General features: G+C 49.4%; 1 protein-coding gene across 1 annotated transcript in view; it reads left to right on the top strand.

The window, feature by feature from the left end:
- aanat1 (arylalkylamine N-acetyltransferase 1) overlaps window positions 1-18,370 on the top strand; it is a 55,922-nt gene extending 37,552 nt beyond the window's left edge. The window contains exon 4 of the mRNA XM_085964042.1: window positions 17,530-18,370. Coding sequence (XP_085820168.1) covers window positions 17,530-17,835 — 306 coding nt within the window. The 3' untranslated portion in view covers window positions 17,836-18,370. The remainder of the gene's footprint in view (window positions 1-17,529) is intronic.
- Window positions 18,371-22,263: the final 3,893 nt, after the last annotated feature.

Raw genomic sequence — 22,263 nt, 5'->3', positions numbered from 1 at the left:
TTTAAACAGGTGACTGCGCCTACGCGAGAAAACTGATGAGGAGCCGCTGGGGTCACAGGCTGGGGAACTGCGCCTGCGCGAACCTCCTCCTCGGAGTCCCGCGGCAGAGGCTGTGAAGCCTCTGTCTTCAAACAGGTGACTGCGCTTGCGCAGGGAAACTGAGGAGGAGTCGCTGGGGTCACAGGCCGGGGAACTGCGCCTGCGTGAACCTCCTCCTCGGAGTCCCGCGGCAGAGGCTGTGAAGCCTCTGTCTTCAAACAGGCGACTGCGCCTGCGCAGGGAAACTGAGGAGGAGTCGCTGGGGTCACAGGCTGGGGAACTGCGCCTGCGCAAACCTCTTGTTCAGAAAACTGGGGAATTCCTGTCTCCAGACCAGCGACTACGCATGCGCGGGCAGTCTCTTCTGTGAATGAACTCGCAGCAGCCTGCAGATTTCTACGCTCAGGCTGCTGTTTCTCTGTTTCTGAACTAGATAACTGGTTCAAATTTAAACCTTGGCCAAAACTTAGGTCCCACTGGGGTGGGGAAGTGTCCCCATTGGTGGGCTGGACAACTTTTCCCATGGAACAAGCCACAGTGCCTGTCTTTACAGCCTGTGAACTTGAACTTGTATGGTCAGATTTATACAATTTACATTGGTTGGCGTGGAACCACTTTGTGCACCGGGGTAGTTTTACTGCATAGACCATGGGGCTGGCCCTATCAACTATACTATAGGGTCCCATGTAGAGTGGCTCTAAACTTCCCACCCGGGCATAATTTCTTACCATCACTAGGTCTCCTATCTCCCACTGGTGGCTCCTGCTAGGCTCAAGCAGCAGCCGGTTATTCCGATGCTGCTTCCCCATGCTGTCTGCTGCCTGCCCATCCCTCGCTCCTGTGCGGACAGTCAGACCCAGGAATTTAACTTCTTGCTGACCGATCTGCGCCTTCTTGGGGTCGACTTTAAACCCCTTTCTTTGCAGCAGCTCCAGCAGCTCAGCCAGCAGTGGTCCATGCTCCCCAACCGAGTCGGTAAATAAGAGCAGGTCATCCACATACTGCAGTAACTGAGTGGGCTGACTGAACTCCTTTAAACTATCCTTCATGCATTGGTGGAAGATGCTGGGGCTGTTGTGAAAACCCTGTGGCAGACAGTTCCAGGTATACTGCTGTCCCTTAAAGGTGAAGGCAAACTTATATTGGTCCTCCCGTTTTAAAGGGATGGACCAGAATCCATTCGAAATGTCCAGCACCGTGAATGTGTTCGCGGATGCTGGAATGCTGCTAATAAGATTAGCCACTGCTTCTACTGTGGGGGCACACGCGGGGATATCGCTGTTAAGCACCCGATAGTCCACCGTGGCTCTCCATGAATTGTCCGGTTTCCTAACCGGCCAAAGTGGAGAATTAACATGAGTGGCTATGGGCCTCAACACTCCCTGTTTAACTAAGGAGGTGATGGCTGCCTCCATGTCGGGTTCTGTCTCCTTGGGGAAATTGTACTGCTTCTGTGGTCGGGCCATGGGGTCCCCGTCTATTTTAACCTCAAACCCTGTGATCCTCCCGCAGTCGTGTTTATGGGTGGCAAACGCTGTGAGGTTTACCTGCACGACTGCCTGCAGTGCCTCCGGGACACCATTTACCATGAGCCCGAGGTCGTAACCTTCTTTGGGCTTCACAGTACACAAGGTCCCCTTACCCTCCTTGCCCGGGATGACTACTACACCTTCTTCCCTGTCTGTGCTAGCCCCCCAAAGGCAATGGTTGCGGAGATCCACGAGGATCCCGTGGCCCACCAGGAAGTCGGCTCCTAGGATCCCCTTTCCTCCCTCCGCCTCCCACCTTGCCAGGATGCACGTCTACTTAGTTTGGAGTGTGCCCAGACGGACTGAGAGGGGTCTGGAGTATACCCCCGCCTGCTCCTGACCGGTGAATCCCGATAGTATGTATGGAACCCCGTCAGGCAGAGGTGAGGTGGTGGGATTATCCGTAAGGATCACGGTGCATGATGCCCCCGTATCCAATAGATACGTCCCTGTAACCTTCTCTACCTCCATCTGTATGAGCGGTCTCTTCCATTCATAGTACCGGAGATTACACAGACGGACAGGCTGCGCGGGCTCCAGTCATTGTGGGGAGGCAGAGGTGGGCGAGGGGCTGCAGCACCACTGATGGCTGCTACCTTTCCCTGATTGGCCTTGAGGGAAGATTTTATCGCCTCCATGATGGACTCGACTGTATCAGGAGGAGTTTCTGTCTCTGCCTTCTGAGCTGGGGCTGCGGGGGTCCTGGCTTTATCGTCTCTCCCAAGCTTTCCACAATCCCTGCGCCAGTGGCCATCCTTCCCGCACCTGTAACAAGTGACCTTGTTCTGGGAGGGACGGCCCCCCTCCTGGCGCCACTCTTTCTTGTATTGAGCCCCAGGTTTAACCTCGTGGACCTTACCCTTTTGCTGGGGGGGTCCCACTATTCCTACCGTTCCTATATGCTACCGCGAGCTGCCGGATTACAGTCTCTTCGGTCGCTAGGGGGTCTCGGTGGTCAAACCAAGTATCAGCCTTTGCTTTTATCTGGGGCAGGCAATTGGACACCAGGCAACAAAGCCATTGGGTCCGCTGCTGCTGGTTCAGGTGTGCCCTATCTTGTCCCCCTGTACACGCGCTGTTGTAGATTGGCCACAACCTGTCTGCAAATGCCTGTGGGGTCTCCCCTTCCTTCTGCAGTGTTTTCCCTATGCGATCGAACGGATTGCCGTTGTTCGCACCCATGGCTTCCAGTATTTCCTCCTTTAGGTCCTCAAAACCCTCTGCCCTCTCTTAGCCTCATCTGAAAGGGTCTGATAGAGTGTACTAGCTACAGAGAAAAGCAACATTTTGGCTTTCTCATCGTCATCACAGCCGTTAACACAGGCTGCCTGTTCTATCCCTTGGAAGTGCACTGAGGGGTCTCCCTTTTCGGAGAGCAGGGGAATATGTTTCACCAGGCCTCTGAGCTGTTGGGTATCATAGGGTACCAGATAGGTATGCTGAACAGCCCCTGGGTCGTTATCGTTCACGGGCGGACCGCACCTCCGTTGTCGGAGGGGGTACACTGGTCCTGGTCCCCACCTGCCGAGCGGGACCTGCTGGCGTTCTCCTACCACCCCATTGTCCATCCCTTCTTGCTGCCAGAGCTCCTCAAAACTTGGAGCTGTGGGCTGCGGTCTTGGGATCTCTAATTCCCTGGCCAGCTCTTCCCTGGGTGTTGCCTGTGGGGCAGTTTGGTTTGGACGGCTGGTACTGTCCGACGGACTTCCCTTTGGACTTACGAGACATACCATCCCTTTAATCCTTAATAACTCCATACCCAAACTCTCTATCTTTCTGTTACATGGGGTATGATCTGCTCCACTAAACCTTTGGTCGCAGGCCAGCTTATAAGCTGCCTTTACCTCCCTAACCATTTCCTCCTGCTCTGTTACTTCTGAGGTGAGGTGGGCATTCTCTTCCCACAGTCTCATCTCGTTACTCTTAGCTTCTGTAATTTGGCACTTTAGGAACTCTATCTTGTGCCTCGCGTGGCTTTTGCCCTCGCTAGCTTCTTGGGTGAGGTGTGCGTTTTCCTCCTGTAGCCTCATCTCACTGTCCCTAGCCTCTGTGACTTCCTGCACAAGGCGCTCTACCTCTGCCTGGCATTTCGTGGCCTCTAGTGTGAGGCGTGCATTTTCTTCCCGCACCCTCATCCCACTATCTCTGGCCTCATTCACCTCCCTTATGAGGCGTTCTACCTCCGCCTGGCATTTTTCAAACTCTGACTCCCGATTCTTGGCCTCTTTAACCTCCTCCCGCACCCTCATCTCACCCTTCTTAACCCAGCCACCTATACCATAATAGGTCAGCTTACACGCTGCCGCTAACTTCTGCAGGGCTACCCACAGACTAAAAGCAAGAAAAGCAAGAGCTGATGCTTTCTCCAGATCCAGACCACTTATCATATCAAAAACTGCTTCCAGTCCTGCCGCGGTCGCCGATTTGTAGGGGGGCATCCTTTACATGGTTTACGGTAATTTACCTTCCTTTACCTGGTTTACGGTAATTTACCTGGTCAGGCAGCCTTTTGTTTCACAGACTGAGACCAATACCAATCAGCGGTTTCGAATCGCTAAACCCACCCTTCCAGTTCTGACTGGAGGAACTTATAATTAATGACATATTAAAAACGGACAAATGATCTGGATGTAAGAAAGTCAAACTTTATTAACTAAATAAACTACACCACACGATCAATGTAATCACGGTAAAATTGCTTAGATAGGGGAGGAAAAACGGGCATAACGAGGGAAAACGACTAAAATCACAATTTTAACGAAATCCCACTTTACTCCCCACTCCTATGCCTATCCTAAGTTGCCTTGTGGAAGGTCAGAAAAATATATGCTCACCACTATAATGCCAGCTCCGTGCCCCACGAGATCTTCACTGTCCTGAAGTAAAGAAACACCCCAGTGTTTTAAAAGTAAACTGCTGGTGTTTTAACTTCTTCAGACAGACTCCCACGCTGTAGAGAAAGGCACACGGAGGCAGGCCAGAGAGAGAGAGATGCTTCTCAGGAGCCATCTTTATATACCCCAATTTTGGGGCCAAGATGTTCCCGCCCAAATCCAAGTTCATCTGGTTAAAACAAAAGGGATCCAACTGCCCTATTGTCTGGGATGGGTTTCGAATAAAGCTTGGAGTGGTTTGTTGTGTCTTCATTCTGGGGCCGAAATGTTCCCGCCCACATCCGGAGTTTTCTGGGCTAACAAAAGGGATACAACTGCCCCATTGTCGAGTAATGGGTGATTCAAACCCATTCATTCTTAAACTGTTCCTTTTCTTAGTCTAAAAAGTCTCTTCCGTAGTTTAGGTGTGTTTCATTGTGTGTGCTGGGGTTTGAATGGAGTTGGATTACTATGTAGACAGAAACCGATTCTCTTGTTGTCACTCGAAACCGCAGCCTAAGTGGATAATCCTTTGTGTCAACATCCTTGTAAATAAACATCGATTGTCTCTGGAGGGAGGGGAAATTTCCCCTTTTGATTGACAGAATTTACCTGCCACTGCTTCACAGACACAAAAGCTGCTTCCTTTGTCCTTGGCCACACATTCCAACGGCCATTTTATCCCTGGGCAATTTACCAACCTCAAGAGTACAATTTTTAATAAAATTCACTGTCTTAAAGTGTGCGAAATTTCTTTTACAAAGTTCTTTGATTCCGGTGTTGCCCAAGTGCTGCCTAGCTCAACGCAGCCTTTTGCGGTTCTGGGCAAGTTTTAAAACATTGTCCAACCCAGAGGCAATTTAAATCACGCAAAGTCTTCGCCCACGATGTGGATTAATATTTCCCGATCTTCGGGGACTGAGGGGATTTTGCGAACCCCTACAGTTCTCCATTATCTATTTTTCCAGTTACATCCTCAAAAAATTCCAGTAGATTAGTCAAGCATGATTTACCTTTTGTGAATCTATGTTGACTTTGTCCGATCCAGTCACTGTTTTCCAAGTGCTCTGCTATTACATCTTTTATAATGGACTCTAGCATTTCCCCCACTACCGATGTCAGTGTAGAGGGAGCTTTACTCTGTATCGAACCCATGCTGTTCCAGCCCTGGCGGCACACTATGTTACAGCTTGCCATGAACAGAGGGACAACCAGTAAACTAAGACAAGAGTATATATAAACAAGGCAAAAATATATTTATAAACTCAGGGATATACCTGTTTATACACTGTATGAATGGAACCGCGTTTATGTGTTCAACCATAAATGTATTTTGATGCTTTGGCAACATAAGATGTACCTTATCATGCCAATAAAGCGATTTGTATTGTATTGTATTGTGTTTGATGGGGACAGTGTAGAGGGTGCTTTACTCTGTATCTAACGCGTGCTGTGCCTGCCCTGGAAGTGTTTGATGCGACAGTTTAGAGGGAGCTTTACTCTGTATCTCACCCCTGCATACCTGCCCTGGGAGTGTTTGACGGGACAGTGTAGAGGGAGCTTTACTCTGTATCTAACCTGTGCTGTATCTGCCCTGGGAGTGTTTGATGGGACAGTGTAGAGGGAGCTTTACTCTGTATCTAACCCGTGCTGTACCTGCCCCGGGAGTGTTTGATGGGACAGTGTAGAGGGAGCTTTACTCTGTATCTAACCCGTGCTGTACCTGCCCTGGGACTGTCTGATGGGACAGTGTAGAGGGAGCTTTACTCTGTATCTAACCTGTGCTGTACCTGCCCTGGGAGTGTCTGATGGGACAGTGTAGAGGGAGCTTTACTCTGTATCTAACCTGTGCTGTACCTGCCCTGGAAGTGTTTGCTGGAACAGTGTAGAGGGAGCTTTACTCGTATTGAACCCGTGCTGAACCAGTCCTGGGATTATTTGATGTGTTTGTGTAGAAGGTGCTTTACTTTGTATGTAACCCGTGCTATACCTGCCCTGGGAGTGTTTGATGGGACAGTGTAGAGGGAGCTTTACTCTGTATCTAACCCGTGCTGTGCCTGCCCTGGGAGTGTTTGATGATACATGGTAGAGGGAGCTTTGCTCTATCTATCCCGTGCTGTACCTGCCCTGGGAGTGTTTGATGGGACAGTGGAGGGAGTTTACTCAGTATCTTACCCATACTGTACCTGCCCTGGGAGATTGTAATCGGACAGTGTAGAGGGAGCTTTACTCTATATCTAACCCATACTGTAACTGCCCTGGGAGTGTTTGATGCGACAGTTTAGAGGGAGCTTTACTCTGTACCTAACCCATGCTGTACCTGCCCTGCGAGTTTTTGGGACACTGTCAAGGGATCTTTACTCTGTATCTCACCCGTGCATACCTGCCCTGGGAGTGTTTGATGGGACAGTGTAGAGAGTGCATTACTGTGTATCTAACCCCTGCTATACCTGCCCTGGGAATGTTTGACGGGACAGTGTAGAGGGAGCTTTACTCTGTATCTAACCTGTGCTGTATCTGCCCTGGGAGTGTTTGATGGGTCAGTGTAGAGGGAGCTTTACTCTGTATCTAACCCATGCTGTACCTGCCCCAGGAGTGTTTGATGGGACAGTGTAGAGGGAGTTTTACTCTGTATCTAACCCGTGTTGTACCTGCCCTGGGACTGTTTGATGGGACAGTGTAGAGGCAGCTTTACTCTGTATCTAACCCGTGCTGTACCTGCCCTGGGAGTGTCTGATGGGACAGTGTACAGGGAGCTTTACTCTGTATCTAACCCATGCTGTACCTGCCCTGGGAGTGTTTGATGGGACAGTGTAGAGGGAGCTTTACTCTGTATCTAACCTGTGCTGTACCTGCCCCAGGAGTGTTTGATGGGACAGTAGAGGGAGCTTTATTCGTATTGAACCCGTGCTGAACCGGTCCTGGGATTATTTGATGGGACAGTGTAGAGGGTGCTTTACTTTGTATCTAACCCGTGCTGTACCTGCCCAAGGCGTGTTTGATGGGACAAGGTAGAGGGAGCTTTACTCTGTATCTAACCCGTGCTGTACCAGCCCTGGGAGTGTCTGATGGGACAGTGTGGAGGGAGTTTACTCAGTATCTTACCTGTGCTGTACCTGCCCTGGGACTTTGTAATCAGACAGTGTAGAGGGAGCTTTACTCTATCTAACCCCTGCTGTAGCTGCCCTGAGAGTGTTTGATGGCACGTTGTGGATGGAGCTTTACTCTGTCTAACCCATGCTGTATCTGCCCATGGAGTGTTTGATGGGACATTCCAGAGGGAGCTTTACTCAAGATTCAAGATTCTTTATTTGCCATATGTAACTAGTACAATGGAATGCTTACTCCCCAATCACTCCCACAATAAAGCTGTGGGAGCTCACAGAGACACGTCAGCTATTTTTACAGCGCCGTGTTCAGAAAGTCAATTCTTTGGCATCCAGTGGCAGTGGGAGCACGATGTCCCTCAGCCGCTCCGTCCTCCTCGTCACCGCGGCCTCCTCCTCACTGTTGCCGGCTCGGCTCCACGTGTGGTGGCCTGCTTCTCCCGCTCACCCTCTGGCCACCATTCCCGGCTCCCCTCCTCCCAGTCGGCATGCGAGTCGTCGAGTCTGCTGCTGTGTCCCGATGCGCTGCGCTCCTCCGCCCGACTCGCCCAACACATCCTCCGGTCGGCGCGGCCTCCACCTCACCGTCGCCGGCTCCACGGTCCGACGGCCCAGGCCTGCTTCTCCCGCTTCTGGTCCAGCCTCTGGCCGCCATGCTCAGCTCCCCTCCTCCCGGTCGGAATCCTTTCCCGCTGAGGAGCGGCCGGCCGACGTGCCCTAGCGGGTCGAGGTGGCTGCTGCTGCTTGCTGCGCTGTGCTGCCTCCGCCCGACTTGCCGAACATCTCGCTCCGGTTGTGGGAGCGAGCGGTGCGAGCGGGCCGCCCAAAGCAGGGAGAGCGCGCTAGCACCGGACCGTCTCGGGCGCCATCTTGACAGGTAACCAGGTAACTCTGTATCGAACCCGTGCTGAACCGGCCCTGGGATTGTTTGATGGGATAATGTAGAGTGTGCTTTACTTTGTATCTAACCCGTGCTGTGCCTGCCCTGGGACTCGTTGCTGGGACAGTTTAGACAGAGCTTTATTCTGTATCTAACCCATACTGTAACTACCCTGGGAGTGTTTGATGGGTTAGTGTAGAGGGTGCTTTACTCTGTATATAACCTGTGCTGTGCCTGCCCTGGGAGTGTTGATGGGACAGTCTAGAGGGAGCTTTACTCTGTATCTAAACCGTGATGTACCTGCCCAAGGCGTGTTTGATGGGACAGTGTAGAGGGAGTTTACTCAGTATCTTACCCGTGCTGTACCTGCTCTGGGAGTTTGTAATCAGACAGTGTAGAGGGAGCTTTACTCTGTATCTAACCTGTGCTGTACCTGCCCTGGCAGTGTTTGATGGGACAGTGTAGAGGGAGCTTTATTCTGTATCTAACCCTGTGCTGTAACTACCCTGGGAGTGGTTGATGGGACAGTGTAGAGGGAGCTTTACTCTGTATCTAACCCATGCTGTCTGTACCTGCCCTGGGAGTGTTTGATGGGACAGTGTAAAGGGAGCTTTACCCTGTTATCTAAACCCGTGCTGTACCTGCCCTGGGAGTGTTTGATGGGTCAGTTTAGAGGGATATTTACTGGTTCTAGCCCCTTTAGGGCTACCCCGGATGAGGCGTATTTCTCAGATGTTCACTTTCAACTAAAGTTTGAGCTAACCGAGTCCTAAAGATGCTTAACTGGGTCTAAAGGTCCGGACTATCTCTCCCTAAAGGAAAGGAACAACCCGAGAATGTTACCGTCCTCCAGATAGCACTTTTAATAAGTTTAGCTAGACTGTAACGTCCCGGATATTATAAGGGTCCGGAAAACTCCCTCAGAATTCTGTAACTCTTCACCAAAGAGTGTACAGAAATTGGGTTTGCGAGTTATTTATACAGAAGACTTATGTGAGACAATTCTAAAAATATATAGAGATTTATTAAAAGAACTGACATGCAATTTACAGTTGGTGAATCAGTCAATCGCAACGTTAACAGTTCTTAAAAGAGAAAAAATACTATCTTTTTAACAGAGAATCTTACTTTTAAATCTTAACTTTGCTGCAGTATTACAGTTTTTAAAGTTTTCTATACAGGATATCCATCAATATCAAATATAGAAACATAGAAGATAGAAACATAGCAGATAGGAGCAGGAGTAGGCCATTCGGCCCCTCGAGCCTGCTCCGCCATTCAATGCGATCATGGCTGACCATCCAAATTCAGTACCCTGTCCCTGCTTTCTCCCCATACTCCTTGATCCCTTTAGCCTTAAGAAATATATCCAACTCCTTCTTGAATATATTTAATGTATTGGCCTCTACTGCCTTCTGTGGTAGAGAATTCCACAGGTTCATCACTCTCTGGGTGAAGAAATTCCTCCTCATTTCTGTCCTAAATAGCCTACCCCTTATCCTTAGACTGTGACCCCTGGTTCTGGACACCCCGACCATCGGGAACATCCTTCCCGCATCTAGTCTGTCCAGCCCTGTCAGAATTTTATAAGTTTCAATGAGATCCCCTCTCATTCTTCTAAACTCCAGCGAGTACAAGCCCAATCGACCCAATCTCTCCTCATACGTCATTCCTGCCATCCCAGGTATCAGCCTGGTGAATCTTCGCTGAACTCCTTCCATGGCAAGAACATCCATGTGGTAAAATAGATAAGGGAGAACCAGTGGATGTGGTGTATTTGGACTTTCAGGCTTTCGATAAGGTCCCGCAAAGTTAAAGCTTTGCCAGTTATATCCTCAAAAAATTCCAGTAGATTAGTCAAGCACAATTTACCTTTTGTAAATCCATGTTGACTTTGTCTGATCCTGTCACTGTTTTCCAAGTGCTCTGCTATTACATCTTTTATAATGGACTCTAGCATTTTCCCCACTACCGATGTCAGGTTTACTGGTCTGTAATTCCCCGTTTTCTCTCTTACCACCTTTTTTGAATAGTGGGGTAACATTAGCTACCCTCCAATCCACGGGTACTGTTCCAGATTCCATCGAATGCTGGAAGATGATCAGCAAAGCATCAACTATTTCTAAGGCCACTTCCTTAAGTACCCTAGGATGTAGATTATCAGGCCCTGGGGATTTATCGGCCTTCAATCCCATCAATTTCCCTAACACCATTTCCCTACAAATACTGATTTCTTTCAGTTCCTCCCTTTCATCAGACCCTATGTTCCCCGACATCTCTGGGAGGTTATTTGTGTCCTCCTTTGTGAAGATAGAACCAAAATATGTATTTAATTGGTCTGCCATTTCTTTGTTCCCCATTATAAATTCCCCTGATTCTGACTGCAAGGGACCTACGCTTGACTTCACCAATCTTTTTCTCTTCACATATCTATAAAAGCTTTTACAGTCAGTTTTTATGTTCCCTGAAAGCTTACTCTCATACTCTATTTTCCCCTTCTTAATTAATCCTTTCGTCCTCCTTTGTTGAATCCTAAACTGCTCCCAATCCTCAGGTTTACTGCTTTTTCTGGCCAATTTATATGTCCTCTCCTTGGATCTTATGCTATCCCTAATTTCCCTTGTTAGCCACGATTGATTCACCTTTTTTGTTTTATTTTTATGCCAAACAGGGATGAACAAATTCTGTAGTTCATCCATGCAATCTTTAAATGTTTGCCATTGCCTATCCACCGTCAACCCTTTGAGTAACATTCCCCAATCAATCCTACCCAACTCGCGCCTCATACCATCGGAGTTTCCTTTATTTAAATTCAGGGCCCTAGTCTCTGAGTCAAATACTTCACTCTCCATCTTAATGACGAATTCTATCATATTATGATCGCTCCGCCCCAAAGGGCCTCGCACAACAAGATTGCTAATTAATCCTTTGTCATTACATAATACCCAGTCTAAGATGGCCTGATCTCTGGTTGGTTCTCGACATATTGGTGCAGGAAACCATCCCGTATACACTCCAGGAATTCCTCCTTCACAGTATTGTTACTAATTTGGTTAGCCCAATCTATATGTAGATTAAAGTCACCCATGATAACTGCTGTGCCCTTATTGCACGCATCTCTAATTTCCCGTTTAATGCCATCCCCAACCTCCGCATTACTGTTTCGGGGTCTGTATACAACTCCCACTAACGTTTTCTGTCCCTTGGTATTTCTCAGCTCTACCCATACAGATTCTACATCATCAGAGCTAATATCCTTTCCTACAATTGTGTTAATCTCCTCTTTAACCAGCAATCCTACCCCACCTCCTTTTCCTTTTTGCCTGTCTTTCCTGAATATTGAATACCCCTGGATGTTAAGTTCCCAGCCCTGGTCACCCGAGAGCCATGTTTCCGTAATCCCAATCATACCATATCCATTTACATCTATTTGCGCAGTTAATTCATCCAGCTTATCACGAATGCTCCTCGCATCAAGATACAAAGCCTTCAGGCTTGTTTTTTTAACACTCTTAGACCGTTTAGAATTATTATTTACTGTGGCCATGTTAGATTTAAACCCTTGATTACTCTGACTGCCACTTTTGCTTTTCTCCTTCCTGTCTTTTGCTTCTATCCTTGTTTCCCTTTCCTCTGTCTCCCTGCACAGGTTCCCAACCCCCTGCCATTTTAGTTTAAACCCTCCCCCACAGCACTAGCAAACACTCCCCCGAGGACATCGGTCCCAGTCCTGCCCAGGTGCAAACCGTCCATTTTGTACTGGTCCCACCTCCCCCAGAACCGGTTCTAATGTCCCAGGAATTTGAATCCCTCCCCCTTGCACCATTTCTCTAGCCACGTATTGATCTGAAATATCCTTCTATTTCTACTCTGTCTAGCACGTGGCACTGGTAGCAATCCTGAGATTACTACCTTTGGGGTCCTATTTTTAAATTGACCTCCTAACTCCCTATATTCAGCTTTTAGGACTTCATTTCATTTTTTACCTATATCGTTGGTATCTATATGCACCACGACAACTGGCTGTTCACCCTCCCCTTCCAAAATGCTCTGTAGCCGCTCCGAGACATCCTTGACCCTTGCACCAGGGAGGCAACATACCATCCTGGAGTCTCGTTTGCGGCCGCAGAAACGCCTATCTATTCCCCTTACAATAGAATCCCCTATCACTAAAGCTCTCCCACTCTTTTTCCTCCCGTCCTGTGCAGCAGAACCACCCACGGTGCCAGGAAGTTGGCTGCTGCTGCCTTCCCCTGATAAGCCATCTCCCTCACCATTATCCAAAGCGGTATATCTGTTTGAGAGGGGGATGGTCACAGGGGACCCCTGCACTACCTGCCTGCGCCTACTACTCTGCCTGGTGGTCACCCATTCTCTCCCTGCCTGTGCAGCCTTTACCTGCGGTGTGACCAACTCCCTAAACGTGCTATCCACGACGTCCTCAGCATCGCGAATGCTCCAGTATGTATTCACTCGCAGCTCCAGCGCCGCAATGCGGTCTGTCAGTAGCTGCAGCTGGATACACTTCCTGCACACATGGTCATCAGGGACACAGGAAGTGTCCCTGATTTCCCGCATACCACGGCACAGAGCTCTCCTGCCATGACTTACCCTTTAATTAATTCAAATTAAATTAAATCAAATCAATCCCACCAATTACACTCCAATTAAATCAAGGGCCCTTGTTTAACAGTAGTCCCCGCTACACAACAGAGACCCTAGAAACTATAAACCACAAAATTTAAGTTTGGAAAAAACGAGAGAGAGAAATACTCACCAACCAATCACTTACCTGCTTTCTGGTGACGTCACACTTCGATTACTTTTTACTTCTCTCTCATGCTCTCGGAGCTCTGAGATTGGTAAACCTACCTGCACCTCGGGCTCGCCTTTTATCGCCGCTGCCTTGCCGCTCCTCCCAGGTCCACACTGCCACTGCTGCTGCTGTGGGGCCTACCTGCACCTCGGGCTCTCCTTTTATCGTCGCCGCCGCTCCTCCCAGGTCCGCACTGCCGCTGCTGCTGCTGTGGGGCCTACCTGCACCTCGGGCTCGCCTTTTATCGCCACCGCCGCTCCCAGGTCCGCACTGCCACTGCTGTGGGGCCTACCTGCACCTCGGGCTCTCCTTTTATCGCCGCCGCTGCTCCCAGGTCCGCACTGCCACTGCTGTGGGGCCTACCTGCACCTCGGGCTCTCCTTTTGTCACCTTTTATCCTTTGATCCCCAAGGTACAAAGAGTTGTAGACTACAGAACCTGCCTCTGTAGTCGAGAATCGCCTTGCCCGATTAAAGTGAGTCTGATATCCCATTTGAGAATTCAATATTTATACCCTTTTTCAGTGGTATTTCCTTTAAAGTTTCTGCAAGTCAGTTATCCCTATTTATCTTTCTGCCGACCTCTGCAATTCCTACTGCCACATCAGCTTTTAATATTACACAAACTTTTCTCATCTCCAGGTGTTCCGAGTTTACCATATAGAACGGTGTGAAGGGCAGATGTTCCTTATCTTATGTGCCATCTTTACGAAGTTTAAATTAGAACACCTTATCCAGGATGAACCATTGTTTTTGTTCCCAAAGGTCAGCCTGTCGGAGCCATGCACCTTCTGTTTCAATAAGGTTATTTATTCAGGGTCAACAACTGTCTTATCTCAATAGCCAGAATTCTTTCACAGCTATTTCACAGTTCGGTTTCGAAATTTCCAAACCCAGTTTGTCATGTTTTAATAAGGCCAAAATTCTTTCATAAGATAGTGTATTTTTCTAAATAGGTTATACGGCTTATTCCTTCACAGGTATAGAGGGAGCTTTACTCTGTATCTAACCCGTGCTGTACCTGCCCTGGGAGTGTTTGATGGGACAGTGTAGAGGGAGCTTTACTCTGTATCTATCCCGTGCTGTACCTGCCCTGGGAGTGTTTGATGGGACAGTGTAGAGTGAGCTTTACTCTGTATCTAACCCGTGCTGTACCTGTCCTGGGAGTGTTTAATGGGACAGTGTAGAGGGAGCTTTACTCTGTATCTAACCCGTGCTGTACCTGCCCTGGGAGTGTTTGATGGGACAGTGTAGAGGGAGCTTTACTCTGTATCTAACCCCGTGCTGTACCTGCCCTGGGAGTGTTTGATGGGACAGTGTAGAGGGAGCTTTAATCAGTATCTAACCCTGTGCTGTACCTGCCCTGGGAGTGTTTGATGGGACAGTGTAGAGGGAGCTTTACTCTGTATCTAACCTGTGCTGTGCCTGCCCTGGGAGTGTTTGATGGGACAGTGTAGAGGGAGCTTTACTCTGTATCTAACCCGTACTGTACCTGCCCTTGGAGTGTTTGATGGGACAGTGTAGAGGGAGCTTTACTCTGTATCTAACCCGTGCTGTACCTGTCCTGGGAGCGTTTGATGGGACAGTGTAGAGGGAGCTTTACTCTGTATCTAACCCGTGCTGTACCTGCCCTGGGAGTGTTTGATGGGACAGTGTAGAGGGAGCTTTACTCTGTATCTAACCCGTGCTGTACCTGCCCTGGGAGTGTTTGATGGGACAGTGTAGAGTGAGCTTTACTCTGTATCTAACCCGTGCTGTACCTGTCCTGGGAGTGTTTAATGGGACAGTGTAGAAGGAGCTTTACTCTGTATCTAACCCGTGCTGTACCTGCCCTGGGAGTGTTTGATGGGACAGTGTAGAGGGAGCTTTACTCTGTATCTAACCCCGTGCTGTACCTGCCCTGGGAGTGTTTGATGGGACAGTGTAGAGGGAGCTTTAATCAGTATCTAACCCTGTGCTGTACCTGCCCTGGGAGTGTTTGATGGGACAGTGTAGAGGGAGCTTTACTCTGTATCTAACCTGTGCTGTGCCTGCCCTGGGAGTGTTTGATGGGACAGTGTAGAGGGAGCTTTACTCTGTATCTAACCCGTACTGTACCTGCCCTGGGAGTGTTTGATGGGACAGTGTAGAGGGAGCTTTACTCTGTATCTAACCCGTGCTGTACCTGTCCTGGGAGCGTTTGATGGGACAGTGTAGAGGGAGCTTTACTCTGTATCTAACCCGTGCTGTACCTGCCCTGGGAGTGTTTGATGGGACAGTGTAGAGGGAGCTTTACTCTGTATCTAACCCGTGCTGTACCTGCCCTGGGAGTGTTTGATGGGACAGTGTAGAGGGAGCTTTACTCTGTATCTAACCCGTACTGTACCTGCCCGGGGAGTGTTTGATGGGACAGTGTAGAGGGAGCTTTACTCTGTATCTAACCCCGTGCTGTACCTGCCCTGGGAGTGTTTGATGGGACAATGTAGAAGGAGCTTTACTCTGTATCTAACCCGTGCTGTACCTGCCCTGGGAGTGTTTGATGGGACAGTGTAGAGGGAGCTTTACTCTGTATCTAACCCGTGCTGTACCTGCCCTGGGAGTGTTTGATGGGACACTGTAGAGGGAGCTTTACTCTGTATCTAACCCGTGCTGTACCTGCCCTGGGAGTGTTTGATGGGACAGTGTAGAGGGAGCTTTACTCTGTATCTAACCCATGCTGTACCTGCCCTGGGAGTGTTTGATGGGACAGTGTAGAGGGAGCTTTACTCTGTATCTAACCCGTGCTGTACCTGCCCCGGGAGTGTTTGATGGGACAGTGTAGAGGGAGCTTTACTCTGTATCTAACCCGTGCTGTACCTGCCCTGGGAGTGTTTGATGGGACAGTGTAGAGGGAGCTTTAGTCTGTATCTAACCCGTGCTGTACCTGCCCTGGGAGTGTTTGATGGGACAGTGTAGAGGGAGCTTTACTCTGTATCTAACCCGTGCTGTACCTGCCCTGGGAGTGTTTGATGGGACAGTGTAGAGGGAGCTTTACTCTGTATCTAACCCGTGCTGTACCTGCCCTGGGAGTGTTTGATGGGACAGTGTAGAGGGAGCTTTACTCTGTATCTAACCCGTGCTGTACCTGCCCTGGGAGTGTTTGATGGGACAGTGTAGAGGGAGCTTTACTCTGTATCTAACCCATGGTGTACCTGCCCTGGGAGTGTTTGATGGGACAGTGTAGAGGGAGCTTTACTCTGTATCTAACCCGTGCTGTACCTGCCCTGGGAGTGTTTGATGGGACAGTGTAGAGGGAGCTTTACTCTGTATCTAACCCATGCTGTACCTGCCCTGGGAGTGTTTGATGGGACAGTGTAGAGGGAGCTTTACTCTGTATCTAACCCGTGCTGTACCTGCCCTGGGAGTGTTTGATGGGGACAGTGTAGAGGGAGCTTTACTCTGTATCTAACCCGTGCTGTACCTGCCCTGGGAGTGTTTGATGGGGACAGTGTAGAGGGAGATTTACTCTGTATCTAACCCGTGCTGTACCTGCCCTGGGAGTGTTTGATGGGACAGTGTAGAGGGAGCTTTACTCTGTATCTAACCCGTGCTGTACCTGCCCTGGGAGTGTTTGATGGGGACAGTGTAGAGGGAGATTTACTCTGTATCTAACCCGTGCTATACCTGCCCTGGGAGCAGTTAGTGCTCACATTAGCAGAGTGTTAGTTTTCCACTCTCACACTGGCCTGCTTCACCTTGCTGGTCAGTTGGAGCCCGAGTTTTCAGTGATGATGAGGGTCATTAGTAGAGAAATGTGGAGCCCCTTCTCCAGCATGAAAAGTTTGCAATGAAACTTTTAATTTGAGAAATTCCAGTGTGTTGCAAAATGATGTTTTGTGTAATAAGCCGCTCCTGAATCAGGCTGTTCCTGGGGCCTTTGTACAACGCAACCTCTGAGTGTGAGGCCTGAAGCTGCTCTCCTCGGCATCTCCTTTTGATGCACCAACTAGTTTGTTTTATTCATAGGTCACTGTCTTCATGTGTCGATGGAAGGAGACAGGTATCATTTTCACCACAGATAAAAAGTAGAAAATGCTGGAAATACACAGACTGTCAGCGTCTGAAGGAACTCTTCCTTAAAACCTGGTTAATCTTCTCTCCCTTGTGTATTTGCAGCTGCTCTTTTTATCCTCCACTTTCGGCAGGTTTTATCAGTCACCGTGTTCGGCCTGTCTCTATTTGTAAAGGGTTCTGAATGATGTTTGCTGCATTTTAACTGGGGCAGCTGCTAAAGCCCATTAACATGCTTCTACGCCTTTGTGCTGCAGGATGCGCTGGTGCTGCACATTCCTCACGGTTCCACTGTGCACATCCACGTCTTGGCCGTGCACCGCACCTTCCGCCAGCAGGGCAAAGGGCCCATCTTGCTCTGGCGCTATCTGCAGTACCTCCGCTGCCTGCCCCATGTCCACCGGGCAGTGCTGATGTGTGAGGATTTCCTGGTTTCCTTCTACAGCAAGTGTGGATTTAAGGAGCTGGGGCCCTCCGAGATCACTGTGGGACCACTGACCTTCATCGAGATGGAATATGCGATCCGAGGACATGCATTGATGCGCCGGAACAGCGGCTGTTAGACCCCGTTTCCAGGCCATGTTGGTGCAGCTTTCACTGAAACCGAAGGCTCTCTATTGGAGCGATTCGTTATTGAACCTCCTCTCGGTTCAAACGGCCCATAGTCCCTCGGTTAGAATTTACACCGCGTCTGGACAAAGCCCAAAGATTTAAATTCCAATTAGTTCCACTAATCGATTAAATCCCGGCCAGTGAGACAGCCATCGAACAGGGCAGTCAGATCCAGCAATGGACTCGGGCACCAAATTGGCTCCTGGTTCGCTACTAATTCCGCTCTCAAGTTTAGAGTAAGTCACACACACTCCAGTTTAGTTAGGTAGGCTCCTGGTTATACTGTGCACCCAATCCCAGAGTAATTGCAGTCAACACTGTTAACTTATCAGCTGTTGCTTGGAGCTCAGTTCCATCCATCCATTGAGCCTCAACCCAGTGGATTCACAGGCAGTGTTTCTCAGTGATGCAGAACCCTTGCTTGTTGTGAGATCAGCTCAGAGTTTTGTTGTATTTCCTGCTAAAATATTAAAGCATCAAAGGTGATTTGTGTTCCTGTCTGCTGTGATTTGAGTCGATGCTGAACCAGATTGTCTGAGAAACATTAGAATTGAGTTTGACATCGGGAGCGAGTGAAGTGAGCAGTCTGTAACATTCTACTGTACAGAAATTAAAATACACCTGGTCCTGAGCAGCATCAGGCAGCACCTGACCTCCCAGCATCTTCATTCAAGAATTTTTGTCATGTTTAGCAAATAAAGAATTTATTTTTGAACTTTCGTTACTTTTGTCAACATTCTACTGATGGAGGTTATCCTCTGTTGCCAATCCCAGTAATCAATCATAAGCATTACGGCACAGGAGGCCATTCAGCCCATCACGCCTGTGCTAGGTCTTCTAGTCTAGTCTGATCTAATCCCACGTCCCTGCCCTCCTCCCTATCCTGTTACAGTTCTTCCATTCCCAATACTTCTCCAATTCCCATTTGAATGATTTATAGTGGCAGTAGCCTCGTGGTCATGTTCTAATAACCCTCTGAAAATATTTCCTATAACTTCCCCCTTCTGGTGAAAATCCTCCATCTATAAATATCTACCCTCAAACTCAAACCATTATTACATTTCCTGCACTTTCATTTCCTCTGTTCCAGTGAAAAAACCCCAATTTTTCAAACTTTTCTCCATAACCATACCCTCATTCCTGGTCCACTTCGAGTGAACGTTCACTGTCCCCTTCTTCTTTCATATGGTAGTAGTAAAGCAAATCAAATGTCAATATCTGAGTCATATATCCAGGCCAAAGCCTCTGGTCTAACAGTGTGGATATGTTGTAGGCCACCATCGAATTTCCTCGGAGGGCAGTGCTCAATGATGTGCTCCAGGGTCTGATCAGCAGCTCCACAGTCGTATGTTGGGGATACTTCAATCTTCCATCTGGAGGTGGCAGCATCGACCATGACTGGTTCTGAGGCGGTTGACAGTTGTCCACTGTTGGTCAGGAAGGTTTGATCCTCCAGGTTGTACTCTGGGGTCCTCCATAAGGAAACAAATCCGTATGTCGCTGTTCTTCCAAGCATTTCGCCATCGGTCAGCAAGGCTGAGGGGAGAGGCTTTGGTGACAGTCCAAAATGGCCTTCTAGATTTGAGACGGGTTGGTGGGAGGTTGTTCAAGTCGGCCTGGATCGGCATGTCTTTGCTGGTGTAGCGGGTGTATTCTCTGGAGACTGCATATTCACGGCGCAGGTGTGGTGGCGCGATGTTTGCAAGCACGGGCAACCAAGGTGTTGGTGTCGATAAAAGTGTACCGGTGATAATTCTCATTGTAGAATTCAGCAGGACATCAATGGATTTCACATGGACTTCACATGGACTTGATAGCCATGCCGGAGAGCAGTACTCCGCTGTAGAGTACACCAGGGCAAGTGCTGCCGTACGGAGGGTTTGAGCGTCTGCTCCCCATGTGGATCCGGTGAGTTTCTGGATCAAGTTGACCCTACTCTTTAGTTTCTTCCCAAGGTTCTGGAGATGTTGTCTATACAATAGGATGCGATCAAGTGTGACTGCTAAATAGGAGTTTTTTTTGGCATGGTTTATCTCTGCTCCGCAAAAGGAGACTTTCAAAGCTCAGTTTGCTTGATGGGTGTTGAGCTGGAATGTCAAGGTTTAGCTTTTGCAGGTTTAGCTGAAGTCACCATCGGCGGAAGTAGGCCTCCATCCTCTGTAAATCACTGGTTAGGTTCCCCTTAAAACCTCTCGATAACCTCTTACAGAATCTCACAGCACAGCAGGAGGCCATTCGGCCCATCATGCCTGTGCCAGCTCTTTGAAAGAGCTCTCCAATTAGTCTCACAAACCCAGCCTTCTCCCCATTACGCTGCATATTTTTCCCCTTCAAGTACATGTCCAATTGCCTTTTAAAAGTCCCTGTGGAATCGGATTCCACCGCCCTCTAACAACCCTCTCTGCGAAAGAATTTCTCATTTCTCCTCTAGTTCTTTGGCCAATTATTTTAAATCTATGACCTTTGGTTACCGACCCCCCTGTCAGAGGAAACAGAACCTCCAATAACAGGAGGCCCGAAATACTCAATATTCCAGCTGTGGATCCAGTCTCTTGCTAAAGATGTGAAAGCAACACTAATTTAAAAAAATCAGTAAATATTTAATCTAGATCAAGCATATAAAAGGGGGGGACTGCTGTCTCCAGCCTGGGGGCGGGGGGTGCTGTCTCTCGCTCACTAGCCTAGGGTGAACACTGCCATATCCTGGGAATAACAGACACTTCGCCCGCCCCTCCCCACCCAGTCAGTAATTTCCCCTTTTCAGTGACACAAGTAAGCAGAGTCGGAGCTCCGGCTCTAAATTCTGGGTCGACATCCAGCGGGATACTTGTGTCCATGGGTGTGGGTGGCCCCCCCCCCTCGTATGGGTTGTGGGAGCCCGTAAAAAACCCTCCCGCCATAGGACTAACCACCCTAATGGCTGGTATGAAGATGGTTACGGTCACGGAAGGAGCGTTTAACGCGGCCAGAAATCCTTCCACTACTTCATACTGTTCCCCAAAGGGAACAGTGTGTAGACACGATAAGAAGAAGTGACACAAGTGCCACCAATGACCATTCTTGGCTATGAATCTGGCATTTTGGAATCTGTCACTTGCAGTTTCCGCCTTTTAGCCCTCGACAGGAATTCAGGAAATTTCACTCAGGACCGTTGAGTGCAGTGACTACATTCCGGGAAGCAATGATGCACCAAAGCCTGGATTGAAGACACTGGCGCCTCGGGGATATTATAAATCCCAAACTAAACCAGCATTGTCCACAATTCTGTCCAGTGGTAACGAGACACATCCCTCGATGAAGATGAGAAAAAGAACCAGCAATCCTCCCTGTGAATCTCAGCCAATCGACAGCTGAAAATGAGCTGCAATCAAAGACAGCGAACAAGGGGTGTGAAAGTCACGCCGTTACAAACACACACCAACCAGTGCACACCCGGAACACACACACACACACACACCCAGTGCACACCCGGAACACACACACACACACCCAGTGCACACCCGGAACACACACACACACCCAGTGCACACCCGGAACACACACACACCCAGTGCACACCCGGAACACACACACACCAACCAGTGCACACCCGGAACACACACACCAACCAGTGCACACCCGGAACACACACACACCCAGTGCACACCCGGAACACACACACACACCCAGTGCACACCCGGAACACACACACACACCAACCAGTGCACACCCGGAACACACACACACACCCAGTGCACACCCGGAACACACACACACACCCAGTGCACACCCGGAACACACACACACACCCAGTGCACACCCGGAACACGCACACACACCAGTGCACACCCGGAACACACACACACACCCAGTGCACACCCGGAACACACACACACACACACCCAGTGCACACCCGGAACACACACACACACCCAGTGCACACCCGGAACACACACACCAACCAGTGCACACCCGGAACACACACACACACACCCAGTGCACACCCGGAACACACACACCAACCAGTGCACACCCGGAACACACACACACACCCAGTGCACACCCGGAACACACACACACACCCAGTGCACACCCGGAACACACACACACACCCAGTGCACACCCGGAACACACACACACCCAGTGCACACCCGGAACACACACACACCCAGTGCACACCCGGAACACACACACCAACCAGTGCACACCCGGAACACACACACACACCCAGTGCACACCCGGAACACACACACACACCCAGTGCACACCCGGAACACACACACACACCCAGTGCACACCCGGAACACACACACACCCAGTGCACACCCGGAACACACACACACACCCAGTGCACACCCGGAACACACACACCAACCAGTGCACACCCGGAACACACACAC

Source organism: Somniosus microcephalus, chromosome 21 (genome assembly GCF_052327205.1).
Source record: "Somniosus microcephalus isolate GS21.2 chromosome 21, FLI_Smic_1.0, whole genome shotgun sequence".
NCBI classification, from domain to species: domain Eukaryota; kingdom Metazoa; phylum Chordata; class Chondrichthyes; order Squaliformes; family Somniosidae; genus Somniosus; species Somniosus microcephalus.
This window is presented reverse-complemented; position numbering and strand designations above follow the sequence as displayed.